The following is a 16,751-nucleotide window of genomic DNA, read 5'->3' on the forward strand; positions in this document are numbered from 1 at the left end:
TCTTAGGAAATTAAGTCCAAATTCTGTATTTGTTCTGAGGAAACTCTATCTATTGAGTTCATCAGAGTAAACAGTTTAGAAATGATCAGAGACAGCCACTCAATTTAGATGCTAAAGAATTCTTACGGCACAAGATCTTCTTTTGAGAAATTCTTTTTAAGTGATTCAATAAGGTATTCAAGAGGAGTCAGGATTACTGACTCCCAGTAAGAGTCACAGAATCTAGAAAGGGGAGAGAGATAATCATAGATGAGTGGTGTGTCCCATCAGCAGCCTCGCTTTTATCTGTCCTCCTCCTGCAACCACGCTGTGGGGAATGATGGTCATAAACAGTTCATTGCTCACCTTCCAAGCCAAGTCAAAAATTTCCCTTTCAGATCAGTCGCCATCTTTTTTTAACTAATTTCAGTCACACACCCTTTATTGTTTTTAAGAATTTATGTTGTTTTCAAAAGATCATTTCCCTTTATGATACTCATCTGAGATCTCTGTTAGCTCTGGGATTTTTTAAGTTAAGAGTTGCAAATTACAAGTTAGAGTATAACTCCTTTCTCTCTGTTTTTGCTTTTACCAGTAGCCAGGAAGTGACTTCAGAATGAAGGTAAGGGGCAGGCAAGAAAGACAACAGTGTTTGTAAAACATCGCCAAATGATCAGATGTAAGGTAGTTAGTTCATAAAGAGAAGGAATGACCTTTCCATTTTAACCTCCTATTTTGCCATATACTAATCCTCCTCAATTATTTACAGACTAAAATGCAGTTAGTGGCACTGAATAGCAAAATGATTTTGAAGAGAAATGGCCACTTTCATTATTGCCATGAGTATTTACCTCTGGGGTGGATATAAGTGGTAAGAACAGGTCACTAAAAAGTCACTAAGTGCTGCCTACCCAGACCACTGCAGGGGATGCCACTTAACATGACATGATTGCAATGATCACCGATGTAAGCAGTTTTTCAACACTCTAGAAGAACTTTTGTCAAAGAAGGGAATGGGGAGAAAAGAAGTTTCTAAGGACCATTCTAGGAGATTTTACTGGAATGTATTTGTCTATTAGCATGCCTATTCATTCACTAATTTAAAAAAATCTGTCTCCTTTGTGTGAAGAATGATGCCAGGTGTTGTGGGGGAGGGCATACCCCAGATAAATTAGCAGTATTTAACATTTAATCAGTACTTAATTCATGCCATGCACAGTTCTCAACACTTCAGCCTCACTATGGCCCTATGACGTAAGTATATTCAGTTTATAGAAAGTGAAACAGACACACAAAGGAGTCGGTTTGCCCAAAGTCACCCAGGCAGTAAGCCTGACTGCAGAGACCATGCTCTGAACCTCTAATTAGTCCTCAGACTCTGATCTTTAGGAACAGACCAAGTGCTGAGAATCAAGTACCTAGACCTCTGGACTGACTGAGAGTCATACACATCATTTAACTCCTCTCTATTAACTGAGAAAACCAATTAAGTGACTGGCCACAAAATCACAAAGCAAGATGTTAAGAAAAAAGAATGGTAGCTTGGTTTTAGTAATAGAAATACAGGTCCATCTAGGAATAAAAAATAATTGATATTTTTCAGAGTTTAAAATGAGCACTCAAATTAATAGATCAACCAAAGCCTAAAAAGGAGAAGGTAATATCTGCAATTCCATAATAATTAAAAAAAGTAAAAAAATAAATAAAATAAAAGGAGAAGAGGAGGGAAGGAAGAAAACCCTAGCTCCAACACCAGACTTAGGAAGGTGAATGGTGATGGGTAATCAAACACTGCTGAATGTATTAAATATGAGGGAGTCGATAACAGATTTGGTTAGATTAGATGTGGTTAGATTAGACTAGGTAGATTTAAGCAAAACTAAAAGAGAAACATGAAAATATATGCTTTAAAAAAAAACCTATCTTCACCCCTAACACTCCATAAAAACTACCCTCTTCTTGCATTTTCTATCTTAAATAAAATTATTACCTACCCAAGTCACCAGAATGGAAAACCGGGAATCAGCCAAAATGCCTATCTTTGCTCAAACTCCACACAGAAGGAGCCATCGTATCCACCTGATTCTTCCTTGAAATTGGCTTTTGGATCTACTCCCTCCCTCCACCCTCTCTGCTGTTACCTCCTAAAAAGCTGGCATGATCTTATAAGCTCTCACCTGAAATAACAATACAACTTGCCTCACTTCACTCAATTCATCCCCCACAAAGCCCCTGGGATACTTTCTCTAGAATGCAGATTTGATTATGTCACTCTCTTGCTTTAAACCTTTGGAGGACTCCTTATCACCAGAGGACAAAAACCATGTCTTCTTGCTATTATACCAGTCCTCTGAGACCTGCCCCCCCATCTCCCTTTTCTAAGCCCTATCTTTCCCAACATTCTCTGCTTCAACCCCCAAATACCTACTATCCTATGAAGCTCTCATACGTGAGGGTGTTGTTTCCCATCTTCTCCCTACTTGTGGTGAGTGCCCTTCCCCGGGGTAGGTTAACTCACCTTTCCAATTGCAGTATAAAGATTACTCCTTTGTAACACCTTCTATGACTCCCCTTGGCAACATTCAGTGTTTCCTCCTCCATGCTCCCAAAAGTATTTATAACATCCATTAAAACTGTGTCTGCTTGCAAGTCTTGTCTTCCATGAAACCTAGAACTCTCCTATATGCAGATGTTCCAGGAACAGGCCTAGAATACAAGTAGCCTAGAAATGTTGACTGTATGTTGTCACCTCTGATATGTCAATTGATGTAACAACCCTAAGAAATAGGCAGGGTAAGTGTTGCTAACTTCATTATACAGATGAGCATTCTAGGGCTCAGAAAGGTAGCGTGACTTGCCTAGTAAAAGCAGGATGAGTAATAGGTACTCCTTCCACTAAACCACCGTGCTCCCCAAGCTACTCAAAGCACAAACAGCTGCACCAACATTCCACATATGAACATCACTAACCAACTGAACAGGGATATGTAAATTAGTTAACTGGTGCTGAAATCAGACGTTAATGTGCAAACAAACAGGGACTTATTTGAGCTAAGTGGGCATGAATATGCAAATGTACTGGCTGCAATTCAGTAGATGTCATCACAATTCTAGGAATGAACATCCTATATTATGACTATTACAATATTCATGTAGCATTCATACATACTATCATATATTACTGTAATATGGGCTTTTTGAGTTTAAAATTGTGGTGAAGCCAAAAGTAACTTGATGCATATTTTCATCCACACAATTACAAGCTGGAAATCAGATGTGAGCACACAGAACTCTGCAATCTCCATATACAACCAAGCTGCCATTTGCAGTCCAAGCTGAACAAGGTACTCTGGAATTAGGTTAGGCTGGTCCTTCATGATCTGGCCCCTGCCAATATCTCCAGCCAAATCTACCTTGCACAGACTAATACACTACAATAGTTGTATTTAAAACAGTTGTGTTTCCTACAAAAATTTTAATAAAGGGGCATAGTTATACCATTTGAATACCCCTCAGAAAATCCTGAGCTTTTACTCAGGTGTAACATGACCTTTACTTTCCTATCATCACCAGGACACCATTGGTTCTATCAATTCTTAACCTCTTGGCTATCATGAACAACGGCCCAAGCCATTCTCAACAGCTTTAGTGTCCCTTCTATTATCTCTGGTTCCTGAATGTAACAAATTATAATCAGTAGTGGTCTGTATACATAAACTGGTTTCCTTAACAGAAAAAGTTAGAGAAGCCTGGGTGGTGCAGTCAGTTGAACATCTGACTCTTGGTTTTGGCTCAGGTCATGATCTTAGGGTTGTGGAATCGAGCCCCGTGTCCAAGCTCAGTGCAGAATCTGCTTGAGATTCTCTCCTCTCCCTCTACCCCTTACCCCCTAGTGTTTTCTCTAAAACAAACAAATCTTAAAAAAAAAAAAAAAGTTATATCCGTCTAACTCATGTTATGAAACGAGAAAAGTGTATATGCTTACACTTCCATACATTTATCCCTGCCATGTTCACTGTCTGAAATGCCCACCCCTCTTTTATCTGCAAAGCTTCTCTTCATCTTTTATAAGCAGCTTGAAACTTAAATACTTATGAAAGCCTCCCTGCCTTCCCAGCACTGTATACACATCTCAGTTACAGATCTACACAATTCCATCATAATGCGTATCACAGTGCTGTGATCACTTGTTTGCATGTTGGATTAATCAGGATATACGCAGGGCTATAAGTAGCAGAGAACCAAATATATATATATTTTATATTTAAAAAAAACCTTTTAACTCAAGTATTATATAAAGAGAGATGCCTATGTATACTTTTCAATCTCAAATATGTATCTCACTTAACAGTATTCACTCTTTTCCCGTATCTGCCTGGGTGAATGAATAAATGGGTAGAACAAAGTTTCTTAAAAATAAGGTTATAGGTCATCAACTAGTTCTGCATGATGACCAAGGATCACTTCTCAAGAGTGAGGCTCACAGGCTTTCCTAAGGCTCTGTGAAAGCTGCTTTCCACCCTCAGGATCTGCTGTCTGTCCCATGACCCCTAGGTTCCTCCACACGGCTCAGATACCAATGGTTTGTCCAAGAGGACTTTGTATGAACTACAGTTCTTCAGAAAATAAACCCATGTCATAAATTAAACCAGAAACAAAGAACATCTGTAAGTAAAATAAATATCTACACTGCAACAATTATGGCAAAGAGGTGATACACTCAGTGACAATCCTGGCGTAAGAATACTTTTATTTCCTAAAGGATTTGAAATAATGCATTAGTCTGTTCACGACCCGAGGAAAATATATTTATTACTTTACTACTTCTTAGGAATATATAGAGAAATTAGCATTTATAAAAATTCTATTAGAATTTCATTATGAGACAAATCTTCCATATGAGAAGTTAAGATCAGTATTTTAAAAAAGCAAGAACATAAATATATAAAAGGAAGGGGAATCAATTTTTATATGCTATTTTAGAACCTAAAACAGAACAGATAACTATGAAAGATTAAGGTTATTTTGAAATAGTTATATGCAATTTTAAGAAGTAAAAATACATTTTTTCATGTCCCCTGCATATTGCTACACAGTTATTAACAAAGTCATTATGCAAAATTTAAGACTACAAAGAATTTTCTAATCGTATTTCAAGATATAAAGCTTTACAAGTGCTTCTTATATTTAAGGCTGTGGAACAAACGCGCGGAATGAGTATAAAATTGCTGTACCTCACTTCAGCCAAAATGTCCTTGAAAATGTGTGCATAAATGAAATCTTGCTTTAAATGCTCCATTATATAAAAGCTTGCTATTTGAGAGACTCCTATTATAAATCCTTTTGTAAAAAAGGATAATCAACTCATGGCTAATGTATTTCAAATATCACTCTACCTTAAGGCAAGGTACCTCCAAAAAGATTAATTACATACGATATCATTAAGTATTCACAACCCCAGTCACCAACAACCCATTAGAGAGAAAAACTCAGAAAATTCAGGTCAGGCCAGTATAAGAGCCCAGTTTTCCCTGATGCCAGTACTTCCATATTTACCATGTAAAGCAAATCCTCTTAGAGAAGTCAATTCTCAAGTGGTTGGAGCTTTACAGAGTATCTAAATGTCAGGGCTATAGAAATGCCACTCATTAGACTAACGGGAATAAAAACAGCACTCTAAAGGTAATATTATTGAGTACAAACAGAAGTACTATGTAGCCCCAAGACAGAAAAGAAACTGTAATCAAAACTGAGTATACATTTCTGCTTGGATCACAATTAAGTGCTCTTCCCATTCGTGAGTTTTATTATCTTAAAAATGAATGAAGAAGACAAATCGCAGGACTCCTACTCTGTTAAACTTCCCACTAGGCTTTCTCAAATAAGTAGGCCTGTACCTACAAATAAGGAGATACTGAGGATAGAGGCTTCCTCCATCCTATACTTTTTGAGTGCTTAATTCAAGCCAAGCTTTGTCCCAGGCACTGGAATGCACTAATGAATAAGACTTGCATTATGGGAATTCAGAGGCAAGTGTAGAAAATTACCAAGAGAGAAAGACATGTAGAAATTAAGGATTATGAGGAAAATAAAATAACATGTGATAAAGAATGATAGGATGGCAGTGGGGAGTGGGCAGGATGTTGGAAGAGGTCAGGAAACAATAACAAGATTTGGGCAGGAGACGTACATCTGGAAGTCACCTGCACCTAGGTGCTAAGCAAAACTTAAGTCTGAGCTGAGACATCGGGGGAGAGTCTACAGAGTGAGCACAGGTAAGGTCCCAGGACTAAACCTCGGGACACTCTAACACGTGGAGGAAAAAAGGAACATGGCTGGCCAGAAGATCAAGTGAGATGAACACAGGGAAGCAAACACTAAATCTGCCAAGATGGTGATCGCTGGTGACCCTGACAGGAGCCAACTCAGGGGAACAGTGAGACTGGAGAGGGGGGCAGAAAACAAGAGCTAATGAAGTCGGTGCAGTTCTCCCAATTCCTCCATGTTAAATTTTTTAAAGCACCATTTTAATTTAAATCAATTACAGCTATTGTAATTTTTCCAGAGTTTTAATATCTAATTGTATAGTCACAATATCCCCCCTAAAGTAGTCAGAATTGATAACAGCTCTATTTTTCAAATGAGAAAACCATGGCACAGTGGGACTGAGTAACCTAAGACCTTATTTTGGTCACGAGCAGCAGTATTTTGAGTTTTTTTTTAAACCCTCATGAGATAACATGTTCATCAGTTATCTTATCCTCCCAAAGAATCCCACGTTAAACCTGAGAAGTCATATTCAAGCTAAATGTTCATTAGCTATACTATCTTTCTAACCTGTAGCACAGCCGTCTAAGCAGTACAATGAAGCAGTGGAGAGGCTCAAAGCAACAGGAGGTCTCTGATTAATGGAGATGCACAAGTTAGATTTCCACCTGTTATCTCGCACACTTTGAAACGGCACCCCCACCTCCTCGGCCCAATTGCCAACAGCAGTACCTGAATGGAGCCAACTGAGATGGGTTGAGGATACCAAAGAAATCTCATTTTTACACTCTTTCTTCCCCTTGTGTGTTGTTAGGTTGAGTAACGTTTTTAATTGCATGATGAATTGAAAATGTGGCAGAAACTTAACTTTTATAAAATTTGAGCTTTTTACTGTTACTTTGATGGTCTTTCTGGTGGATTTTCTTTGCCACAGAAGGAAAAGTTGACCTCTGAACCAAACCACTGGGAAGCGAAGCCCGCAGCTATGTGGCTTCTTCTGCCAGCCTCTTAGGATTTGACTGAACTATTCAATTATACCTTTTCAAGGATAAACTGAAATGCAGATCTCACTGTGGTCCTTGGACAAGTCAGATGAATAGAGTAACTGAAAAAGGCTGGCCGTTTTTTAATGGTATTAAAATAGGTGTGATTTTCCCCTTTTCCTGCTGAACTGTTAAAAGCATTCATCAGAGACACTTTTGCTCCTCAATGAAATACCATCAAACTTTTACAAAAACTCATCAGCTGAGCTATTCTCTCACCATGCATGTGATCTGTCAGCTCAGTTAAATTATTTTTTAATGAGTATTATGAACATGATAGGTTTGCTGACTACTTTCTTCCCTGTAACCAGAGATAAATCCTCCTATTTTGCTGAACACTGGTAAGTAAAATATACTATCGCATTTGGTTCCATATTTCAATTAACTTTCCGAAAAACGAGAAGGTTCCTAGTTAGATTATAGAGATTCTTCAATTAACCACCCTCACAGAATGAACCTCCTCCATAACGTAGTTGGATTTACACATGTCTTTCAATTATATACAGCAGTCCTGTCCTAGGCCAGACAGCTCAGTGGCAACATTCCTACTTAATGAAACTACATATGACTGCAGAGAACAAACACCGATCTACACGCAGCCTCTACTTCTCCCCAACTTAGAAACTAATAGAACCTACAAAGCCAATACTGGCTCTCAGTGACCACATCTCCCTTTGAGGCCCTTCCTATCTCTCCACGGTAAGCCCTCTATCCCACGTTTGATGTCAACTGTCCTCATTTGTTCTGTCGCTGAGTCAGTCAGTATTTATTGAATATTTACCATACCAGGCACTGTGCTAATGATAGGAAATAAAATTGTATTTCTCTCCTGAACTTAGAGTTTCGTGGTAGGCTCAAACAAGTGAGCACTGATCTGCAACACAGTGTGGAAAGTGCTCAGAACGGGAATGTTACAGATGCGGTAGGAGAACACCGCAGGGGCCACAATCTGAGAGGGAAAATGGGGGGGAACAGTCAGTCACCAGACTAAGTGACAACTAAATTTAAGTTGGAAAGCAGAGTAGGATTTAGCTAAAGGGACAGAGAAGGAGTACAAAAGCTGAAGTGCTAGGACTGAGCAAGAACAACGGGGCTGGAGAAGGAAGACGACATAACGCTTCCTATTCGGTCGACACTTCTCTAAACACTGCTCATCGCTTACCTCAACATGGCTTTCACAACAACCTCGTGGGGTGGGGTGGGTACTATTATTTCTGTCTCCATTTAGGGATAAGGAAACCGAGGCACAGAGGTAAGAAAACTAGTCAATGGGGAGCTAGATTGTAATCTGGGCCCAGAACCATCTCCTCTTCATTGCTTTTTTTCAGGCTCTCTCCAGAGATCGTGGACCACCAGGGCCACGGCCGGAAAAGCCATTCTGCATGGCTGAGAGTGCAGAGCACTCGCTATTCTCACTAACAAAAAAGAAGAAAGAGTCTACCACCAGTCGTCTGTCTTGGTTGACTAATTATGCTCAAAGCTGAATGAATGACAGGTTGCACTGCTGTCCTGTTAATTATGTGGTCTACCTTTTCATCTCTACGAGTCGAACAAAAGGCTTCCTTGTGGTGAGGATGTTGATATGAAGGGGGGCTGTGCATGTGTCAGAGCAGGGGGTATGCAGGAAGTCTCTGCCCTTTCTCCACTCATCTTTGCTGTGAGCCTAAAACGGTGCTAAAGAATTAAGTGTATTTGATGAATAAAAAGTGAAATGATCTAAAAGAAAAAAAGAAAGGCTTGCTTTGTCCCCAATTAAAGGAATTTCATGTACTACAAACCAAATGGAGAGAAATTATGGAGGTAAATTTAAAGTTTCTTTAAGTTGATTCTGCAATTAAAGTAAGGATACTGAGTACGGAGGATCGCTCTAGCCCTAAATGATCAGCAACAGCCCCTGAGTGGCAGTTCAGGTATGATCAGTCCTATGGGAATGTGTGCTCTGTTACCACCATTTCCTTCCAAGCTTCTCAGTCCACTCTATACTACCACGAGGCAGCTGCTTGCTAGAGCCTGGGTCACCTTCTGCGTTCCCTCCTTGACTTGTTCCAATCCTAACTACCCCCTGTACCCATGTACTTTGGGACTCCAAGATGCATACTTCATGCTTCCAACAATGTAGAGCAACACTACTACTAAATAAAATGTTGGTAGGCTAATTTCCTTTTCCTTATATCCTCAAATATATTGCTAGACTTTTCATTCTGGTAACTATACCCGTGAGCTGTGGAATTATTGTTGTGATACAGGCATGAGAGAGCAGAGCAGCTTCTTTGGGAAAATTTACAGGTATTTAGATTAATGATGAAGGTGGAGGTAGAAATGACTAGGTGGTAGTCCTTAAATCAGAAAGGCTGGTTACTTCATAATGTTTTGAACCATGATAAATCTTGAAAACTAAAATATTTAATTGTGTAGGCTACTCACTGAAAAATATTTCAAGTGCCTCTAAGGCATCTCCCCAAAATGGAAGTGTTCTTATGCATCCCTCATACAGGAAGCCCACAGTTTTAAAATAATTTAAATCATCACTCCCTTCTCTCAATTCCTTGAGCATTTTCATGCACACCATCTTCTTAGTTGTTAGCACTGACTTCCCGATAACATTACTGATATTCATGCCTTACCTTCATAGTTGGATCGTAAGGCTTTTTCTTTCCTTCTACTCAACCTCCATCCCCTCCAATGATGGCAGGCACTTAGCAGGACTTCATAAATCTTTCTTAATTGATTGCATTTACCATGATTAGCATCCTTCTTGTCACAGAAGAAAATGTTATTGGATTTTTAGTTTAATTAAATTTGCTTACGATTTATTTTCTCAAGTATTTTCTTCTACAGATTACAACTCTTTAGTAACCACATATGGGTATCAAATATCCTGTATATCAAAGCTAGCTTGATTACAACATCCCACTTAGAGGCATCTTTCTTCCTTTTAAATAACGACAGAGGCTGCGTTTGCCCTTTTCCCAATCCCACATACTCCTGCTATGTTCCAGAAGGTATGGAAAGCACTAACTAAGTGTAACAGTGACAGCCATAGAAGACTAGCGTTCCCCGAGACTGTGACTGGACTCGTGTCTGCCATGTGTAAGCATGAAGAGACTGGCCTCCTATCTTTTTGCTCTGAGTTCTCATGTGAATGGTAGCAGGTCTATAAACCCTGTGGCCATGGCAATAGTTTTAGCTGTTTGGCAGCAGACGCTGGGAAGTACAGAAGAAACAGATTATCAAGTCTTTAAATCTTTGCTATCTTGAGAGAATCCTGTGAAGGCAAACCGCAAATTCACATGCGCCAAATACTTCAGATCTTCCTCCAGAAACTCATTTTTCCAGAGAAGTTCAATCACCTACCTTGAAGTTCTCCACTGCGACTGTACAGCTCCCGTCTCTGCTCTCGCAAATAGGCACTCATACTGATGGCATGGGAGGAGGACTCAAACCTGAAATGAAATGCAGAATAAACCAAAAGGCAGTCACCCAATAGGCGGCGTCCAGCCATGTATTCCAAAACTATGCCACCCTAGTCTGTGGGGTGCTCCCTAATGTTCCATGACCCAAACATCCTGGCTCTTCCATGACAGGGCCAAAGCAGGCTGCCCCAGACTTGATTTATGAACAATATTCCTGGTTAATGCTCCTCCACAATAGCCTTCGGATCATTTGCTCCTTCTTCATTTCAGCTGACATAACTCTCATCTGTTGCACTTCCTTCTGCCTCCAGACCCTTTGCCAGGATCCCGACGCACACGCAGTAAGGGTATCCTACAGAGTCATTCGAATGGTACAACTATCCAGTTCACGAGGCACCCCAGAAATCCCAGCTCCGCAGGGCGGACATCTTGCTTCTCTAACTCCCCTGGTTAGGGACCTAGCACAGAAGGCATGCTAGCAGTGCTGCTGAATACACCAAAGCAGCAAGGCATCTATGGTCTCCCCTTAAGAGTCCTCAAAAGCATTACAATTTCTAAACGGTTTCTGATCTGCCACCTACAACATGACATACTCTCAAAACTATCAGGCGACAAAGTGTGTGTTCACCCCACCCCAGGAATCGCTTCAGAGGTCAGCAACATGGAGGACAGGCACATGATATAGAACAGGTTTCTAAAGGTGAAAACAAGAACTCAAGAATGAAAAAAACAAAAGAAAATAAATCACAGTCTTAAGAGAAACTTGCAGGGAAGGGCGGCCGGGGGGTCAGGGGGACAGGCCAGGTAAATTGAAGACCATATCAACAGTAAATCCTTCGACATGTTAAGAAATTCCATTTCAGACCTGTGGTTTTCAAAGTCAGAGGAACAGGCTGACAGGAGGAATCCTCCTAAGAATGATTTCCACTAAGTGGTAAACAGCAACATCACGAAAGAACAACAGTGATAATGCTTAGGTTTCTGGCACCAAAAAAGGAACGCCACCACTTTCTTAATTACGCCTTCTTTCTCCATTCTTTGACAAGGAAGATGAATGTTAGTCAGAGGGAGACATTTGGGTTTCTTGATCCTCTCTCTACCCCCTGCCAAGAACTGAGAGGGCCCTCACAGCCAGAAGGAAGGCAAAGTACGCAGTCCTTCAAAAGCGCCACCTGCCAGTCCAGTGCAGGAAAGAAGCTGCTGACCTCCAAAAAGCATGCTGACAGCTATTGATCAGAAATGGCAAGGGAAAAAGAAAGAAACTCTTGAGCGAAGAATAGAGAGAACTTAAACACACTTAATTAACCTTGGCTAGGGGCAATTAAAGAGAGTAATGAAGTCCTTCACGGGTGTCATAAAAACAGATTACAGCTCACCCAAATCTTAATCCTTTATGACCTGATGTATTTTTGCTACTCAGGAACCCTCTGTATGTTTGCCACAACTCACAGATTGCTATAATTTTACAGTAAAAGAGGCACTAAAGATGATATGGTCTCGCCTCCTTATTTTATAGCTAAAGGCACAGAGGCCCACTATGACAGGAGACCTGCTCTGGTTCGCACGGTTCATTAATGGTACAACCAAGACCAGAAGCAGGCAAATCTGTAAGAATGGTCTAATTCTGTGTGGGTGATGAGTTTTTATTACTACGCAGTAATAATAAATGTTTAACAATTACTTCATTTATTCAGTTCTAATAATTTATATGTTTTTCAGTATCACAATTTCAGGAATGGCTAAATGTGGAAAAATGTATATGTGGTCTGAGGTTGAAAGTTAAGGGTGATGGTTGAGAGCATGAAATCTCAACACACTGAAACCTGCTTTCTGCAATACGCCTTGATTTACAACAGTGAGTTGAGCTGGGAAGAGAAAGAGAGAGAGAGAGAAGAGAAAGCATGCCAGAGAGCAAGCAAGCAAACAAGCAAGCAAAGCAAAGGCCTAAGTATTAGGCAGCATCTCAGGCCATCTTAGTTAACCACCTTTTTTCTTCCACTATCTTTCCTGTTTGTTGGCAGAGCCCCCATTCTATCTGGGCATTCGGCTTCTTTCCTCCCTCTTCAAACAGCTATGTGCTAAGGAAAAGTGGTTCCTCTCTAGCCCAAGACTATCACCAGAGATGACCCCTGACTGTTTTAAGACAATCACTGTGGTCTGCCAGTGACTGGTTTAGGAATGGGCATAAGACCCAATCCTAAAACCTGAGGAAAACTTACAGAGGGGCTTTGTCGCTGGCAGAAAAGATTAATAAATGGATAACAATTATTAATTAAAAAACCAATCTGAAATGATATAGCCATTTTGTAAGACAGTTTGGCAGTGTCTCACAAAGCTAAACATGACCCTACCATATGATGCAGTAATCATTCTCTTAGGTGTTTATCCAAATGAACAGAAAACTTACATCTAAACACCTGCACGTTTACAGCAGTTTTATTCACAATGGCCAGAAACTGGAAGTAACCAAGAGGTCTTTCAACAGATGAATGGAAAAAAACCAAGGTACATGCACACAATGGAATATTATTTAACAATACAAAGAGATGAGCTATCAAGCCACAAAAGACATGAAATGCATATTGCTAAGTGAAAGAAGCTCGTCTGAAAAGGCTACATACTCTATGATTCCAACTGTTAGATGTTCTGGAAAAGATAAACTATAGAGACAGTGATTATCAGGGGCTCCGGGGGTGCGGAAAAGAGGGAAGAATAAGTGGAAAACAGGATGTTGAGGACAGCAAAAATATTCTGTATGATAACGTGATGGTGCATATATGACAGTGAGCATTTACCAAGACGCCCAGAATGTACAACACAAAGAGTGAACTCTAAGGTAAACAATGGACTTTAGTCAATAATGACCAATATCAGTTCATCAGTTGTAACAAATGTACCATATGAACGAACGCAAGGTGTTAACGTAAGTAGAAATTCTGAGGAAGGAGGACATAAGAGATCTCTTTATCTTGCCTGCTTGATTTTTCTGTAAATTGAAAAGTGGTATGAAAAAGAGTCTATTAATTCCCCCCCAAAAAAATTTGCAGAAGAATCCCACCCTTTCCTTGGCATCACCACTATACTGGAGTGGGACCGAAGGCAGAGAGATGAAAGGGTTGGGTCCTGGAGGATACTGCAGTCGAATGACGGACTCCTCTATGTTCCTCCTTACTGTGTGAGGTAAGAACCTTCCAATGGGGTCCTATGTTACCTGGGGACTAAAGCATTTTAACTAATAGTGCGTCTATCCTCTGAACAAAATGGTAAAACGCATAAAAAAAGAATGCATTCAATACACAGAATGCATTTTATTCTAATGCAGGCACACTCAATCTCGTCTCCTCTAGACCACAAGATGGATGCACTGTTGAAACTTTCCATAATGACTAAGAACTCTATAAATCTATGATATAAACAAATCTCAAAAATGAATCAGTAAAAGATACTGGAGCTTCAACTATTCAAAAATAACAAATTCAAAATACAGAGACAATACTTCTGTAGTCACTTTATATGCTTAGATTTACAGGTACAACTGCTTAACCAGTTATCTCCCGACTCCTCAGAAGAACACATCGATTGACAAAGACTTAAATCCTGCTTCTACCAGTTGCTAGCTCTGTGAATTTACTTAAGTTATTTAACCTCGCTTGGGTCTCAAGTTTTTATGTGCAAAAAAGGATTAAAAATAAAACCCCGACCCATAAGGTTGTAATGAGTAAATGAGACAATCCATGAAAATGGCTTCATGCTTTCGCTAGTACTTAGAGAGGATTCAGCATTAGCCGCTACTCCTGCTGCCGAAATCAGACATAATCTGAATTAAATTATGTTTGAGGTCATTTTGAGAAACTCATCTCCCCACAGTAGCTGGTACTTAGTAAGCACTCAGTGGTAGCTGTTGCTGTTGTCACTATTAATGTGAATAATATTAACTGTTAGCTGTTACCAAATGACATACACTTAGGAACATGGCCTGGTGCTGTCAAGTAAGATGGTAATTAGAAAAAAAGAACTTCCAGACTGTTCCTTTATTAAACCAAATAAAATCCAATGCTACTTAGCTAAGGAGATTTGTGTAAACTTCAAGGTTATTTCTTGGCACTTGGGGTTTTTTCAAAAGCTGACATATTTCATTTCATATAGAAGTCCCCAGAAACAACTGGCAAGCTTCATTTCCCTTCATTTTATATAAAACACCACAGGAATAAATTCTAAAAATTTTTATTAAAACTCCTAGATAGTCCATTAACCGTAATCCAAAATAGCCACTTCCCTTTCCAGAAAACAAATGTATACAAAATAAAAAATATATTCACTTCCTATAAGTTTTTTCAAATCAGCTTTAACTGGGTGAAGTACCAGCTGCCAATAAAGTAGAAAGCCACCCTACTTGGATCAAACACTTCTTGACACCTGCTATCTTACCATCAGGGAGATACTTACTTAAAAAGAGAATTTTTTGGCCTTTGAGGTTTCTTCTTGGCAAAGAAGGCTGCAAAATCTCGTCCAGTGCTGGCATAACTTAGTTGAGCTGATGGTTCAGAGGCCGTACGAGTATTTTTCATATCCAAGTACTCAGTCAACAGCATCTGTACAATCAGATAAGCAGTTTAATACACATATTTATGACATGCTACTAAGAAAAGCAATTTAAAATGATGAAAACCTAATTTTAAAATCTCATCCTTGACATTCAGAAGTATATGAACCTAGGTATTCAGACTTCTAGTTGTAGATCTGAGGAAAGATTCATTAAAGCCAGAAAGTCGTCTAATTGCCATCTATACCTAAAACTAAGACTAGGATGTTATTAGGCATTTGAACTTGGAGGTAAAGGGGAACATTTTTAGTGAGGGTCTGCTATGTGCCAGGTACTATGCCAAGTGAGTTAATCAACATTTATGACCCTCGGAACTGCCAATTACAGCAACATCAGCAGCAATGCCATAATATTTACTGAGCGCTTACTATGTTGTAGGGAAGGGGCTAATTTAGATGTATTATCTTATTTAAAGCACAACATCTGATCAAATGAATTCTCAGATTACAGATAAGAAAGTGGTTTAGGGATTGAGGAATGAACCCTGGGGGACTCACTCTCGAGCCCATGTCACACCCCTCACTCAATAGCGAAGGGGATTAAGCAACTCTAGCAAACCTGCTAAGAGGTATCATGAGCCACTGCAGGCTAAGAGGTGCTAACCTACAAATGATTTCTAGGGCCACTGCTCATCTTCAAAGCAAGAAAACCAACAGCTTTTTAAATCACTACTGCCAATGGGTAATGCTTATAAAATCGATCCACTTTACAGCCTCAGAGGATGGGGCTTGGGCTAGAATCAGCTGTTGTATTTTTTTTTTTTAAGATTTTATTTATTTACTTATTTAAGGGGGGTGTGCAAGCAGGGGTGGGAGGGGGAGAGGGAGGGAATCTCAGGCAGGCTGAGCTTGGAGCTTGACACAGGGCTTGATCTCATGACCCTGAGATCACGACCTAAGCCAAAATCAACAGTCGGACGTTTAACCGACTGAGCCAACCAGGCACCCCAACTGTTGTATTTCTAAGACAAGTGCTCTAAAAAGTTCCCACTGTTGTGAAAGAAAGTAGCAGATCTGGAAGAGAAATCACCATGGTTCCTAAGAATATCCAACCTGGGATTAAAGCACATCAATTCATTTCTGTAATCACTTGCCATATTTAAAATTTTAAGATAACCAAGTGTTACAGTACACGTAAGCAAGCAATTCTACCCATGACTGAAATAAAAGCTCTGCAGACACTCAGGTTTCAGTAACTATTCCTTCCTGTCTGCAGATGTATATTCATTCACTTGCTTATTCATTCAATAAAGTTGTGAGGACCTATTAAACGTTATCATCAAAAAGAATTTATGAAGCACTCTGTGAGCATGATGCTATCCCAAGTTTTAAAGCCAATTATGTCTGTTATGAGCACATACACATTACTTAATATTTATCAAATATCAGACATGTTTAGAAAACGATCCTAATTCAACCTTCCGATCTATGAAGCTAGAGTGACTAT

The 16,751-nt window shown here is 39.7% G+C and overlaps 1 protein-coding gene across 3 annotated transcripts in view; it reads right to left on the reverse strand.

Annotated features, from left to right (window-relative positions):
• Positions 1-16,751, reverse strand: part of EXOC4 (exocyst complex component 4) — a 738,469-nt gene that overhangs the window by 530,024 nt on the left and 191,694 nt on the right. For all 3 annotated transcript variants that reach the window (XM_045864245.3, XM_064574933.1, XM_064574934.1), the window contains 2 exons: positions 15,149-15,294; positions 10,644-10,732 (listed from right to left, as the gene is read on the reverse strand). In XM_045864245.3, the coding sequence (XP_045720201.3) occupies positions 10,644-10,732; positions 15,149-15,294 (235 nt within the window). The remainder of the gene's footprint in view (positions 1-10,643; positions 10,733-15,148; positions 15,295-16,751) is intronic.

Source organism: Mirounga angustirostris, unplaced genomic scaffold (assembly GCF_029215605.1).
Source record: "Mirounga angustirostris isolate CCGP_5_RB_7025 unplaced genomic scaffold, mMirAng1.0.hap1 SCAF_12, whole genome shotgun sequence".
Lineage (NCBI taxonomy): Eukaryota > Metazoa > Chordata > Mammalia > Carnivora > Phocidae > Mirounga > Mirounga angustirostris.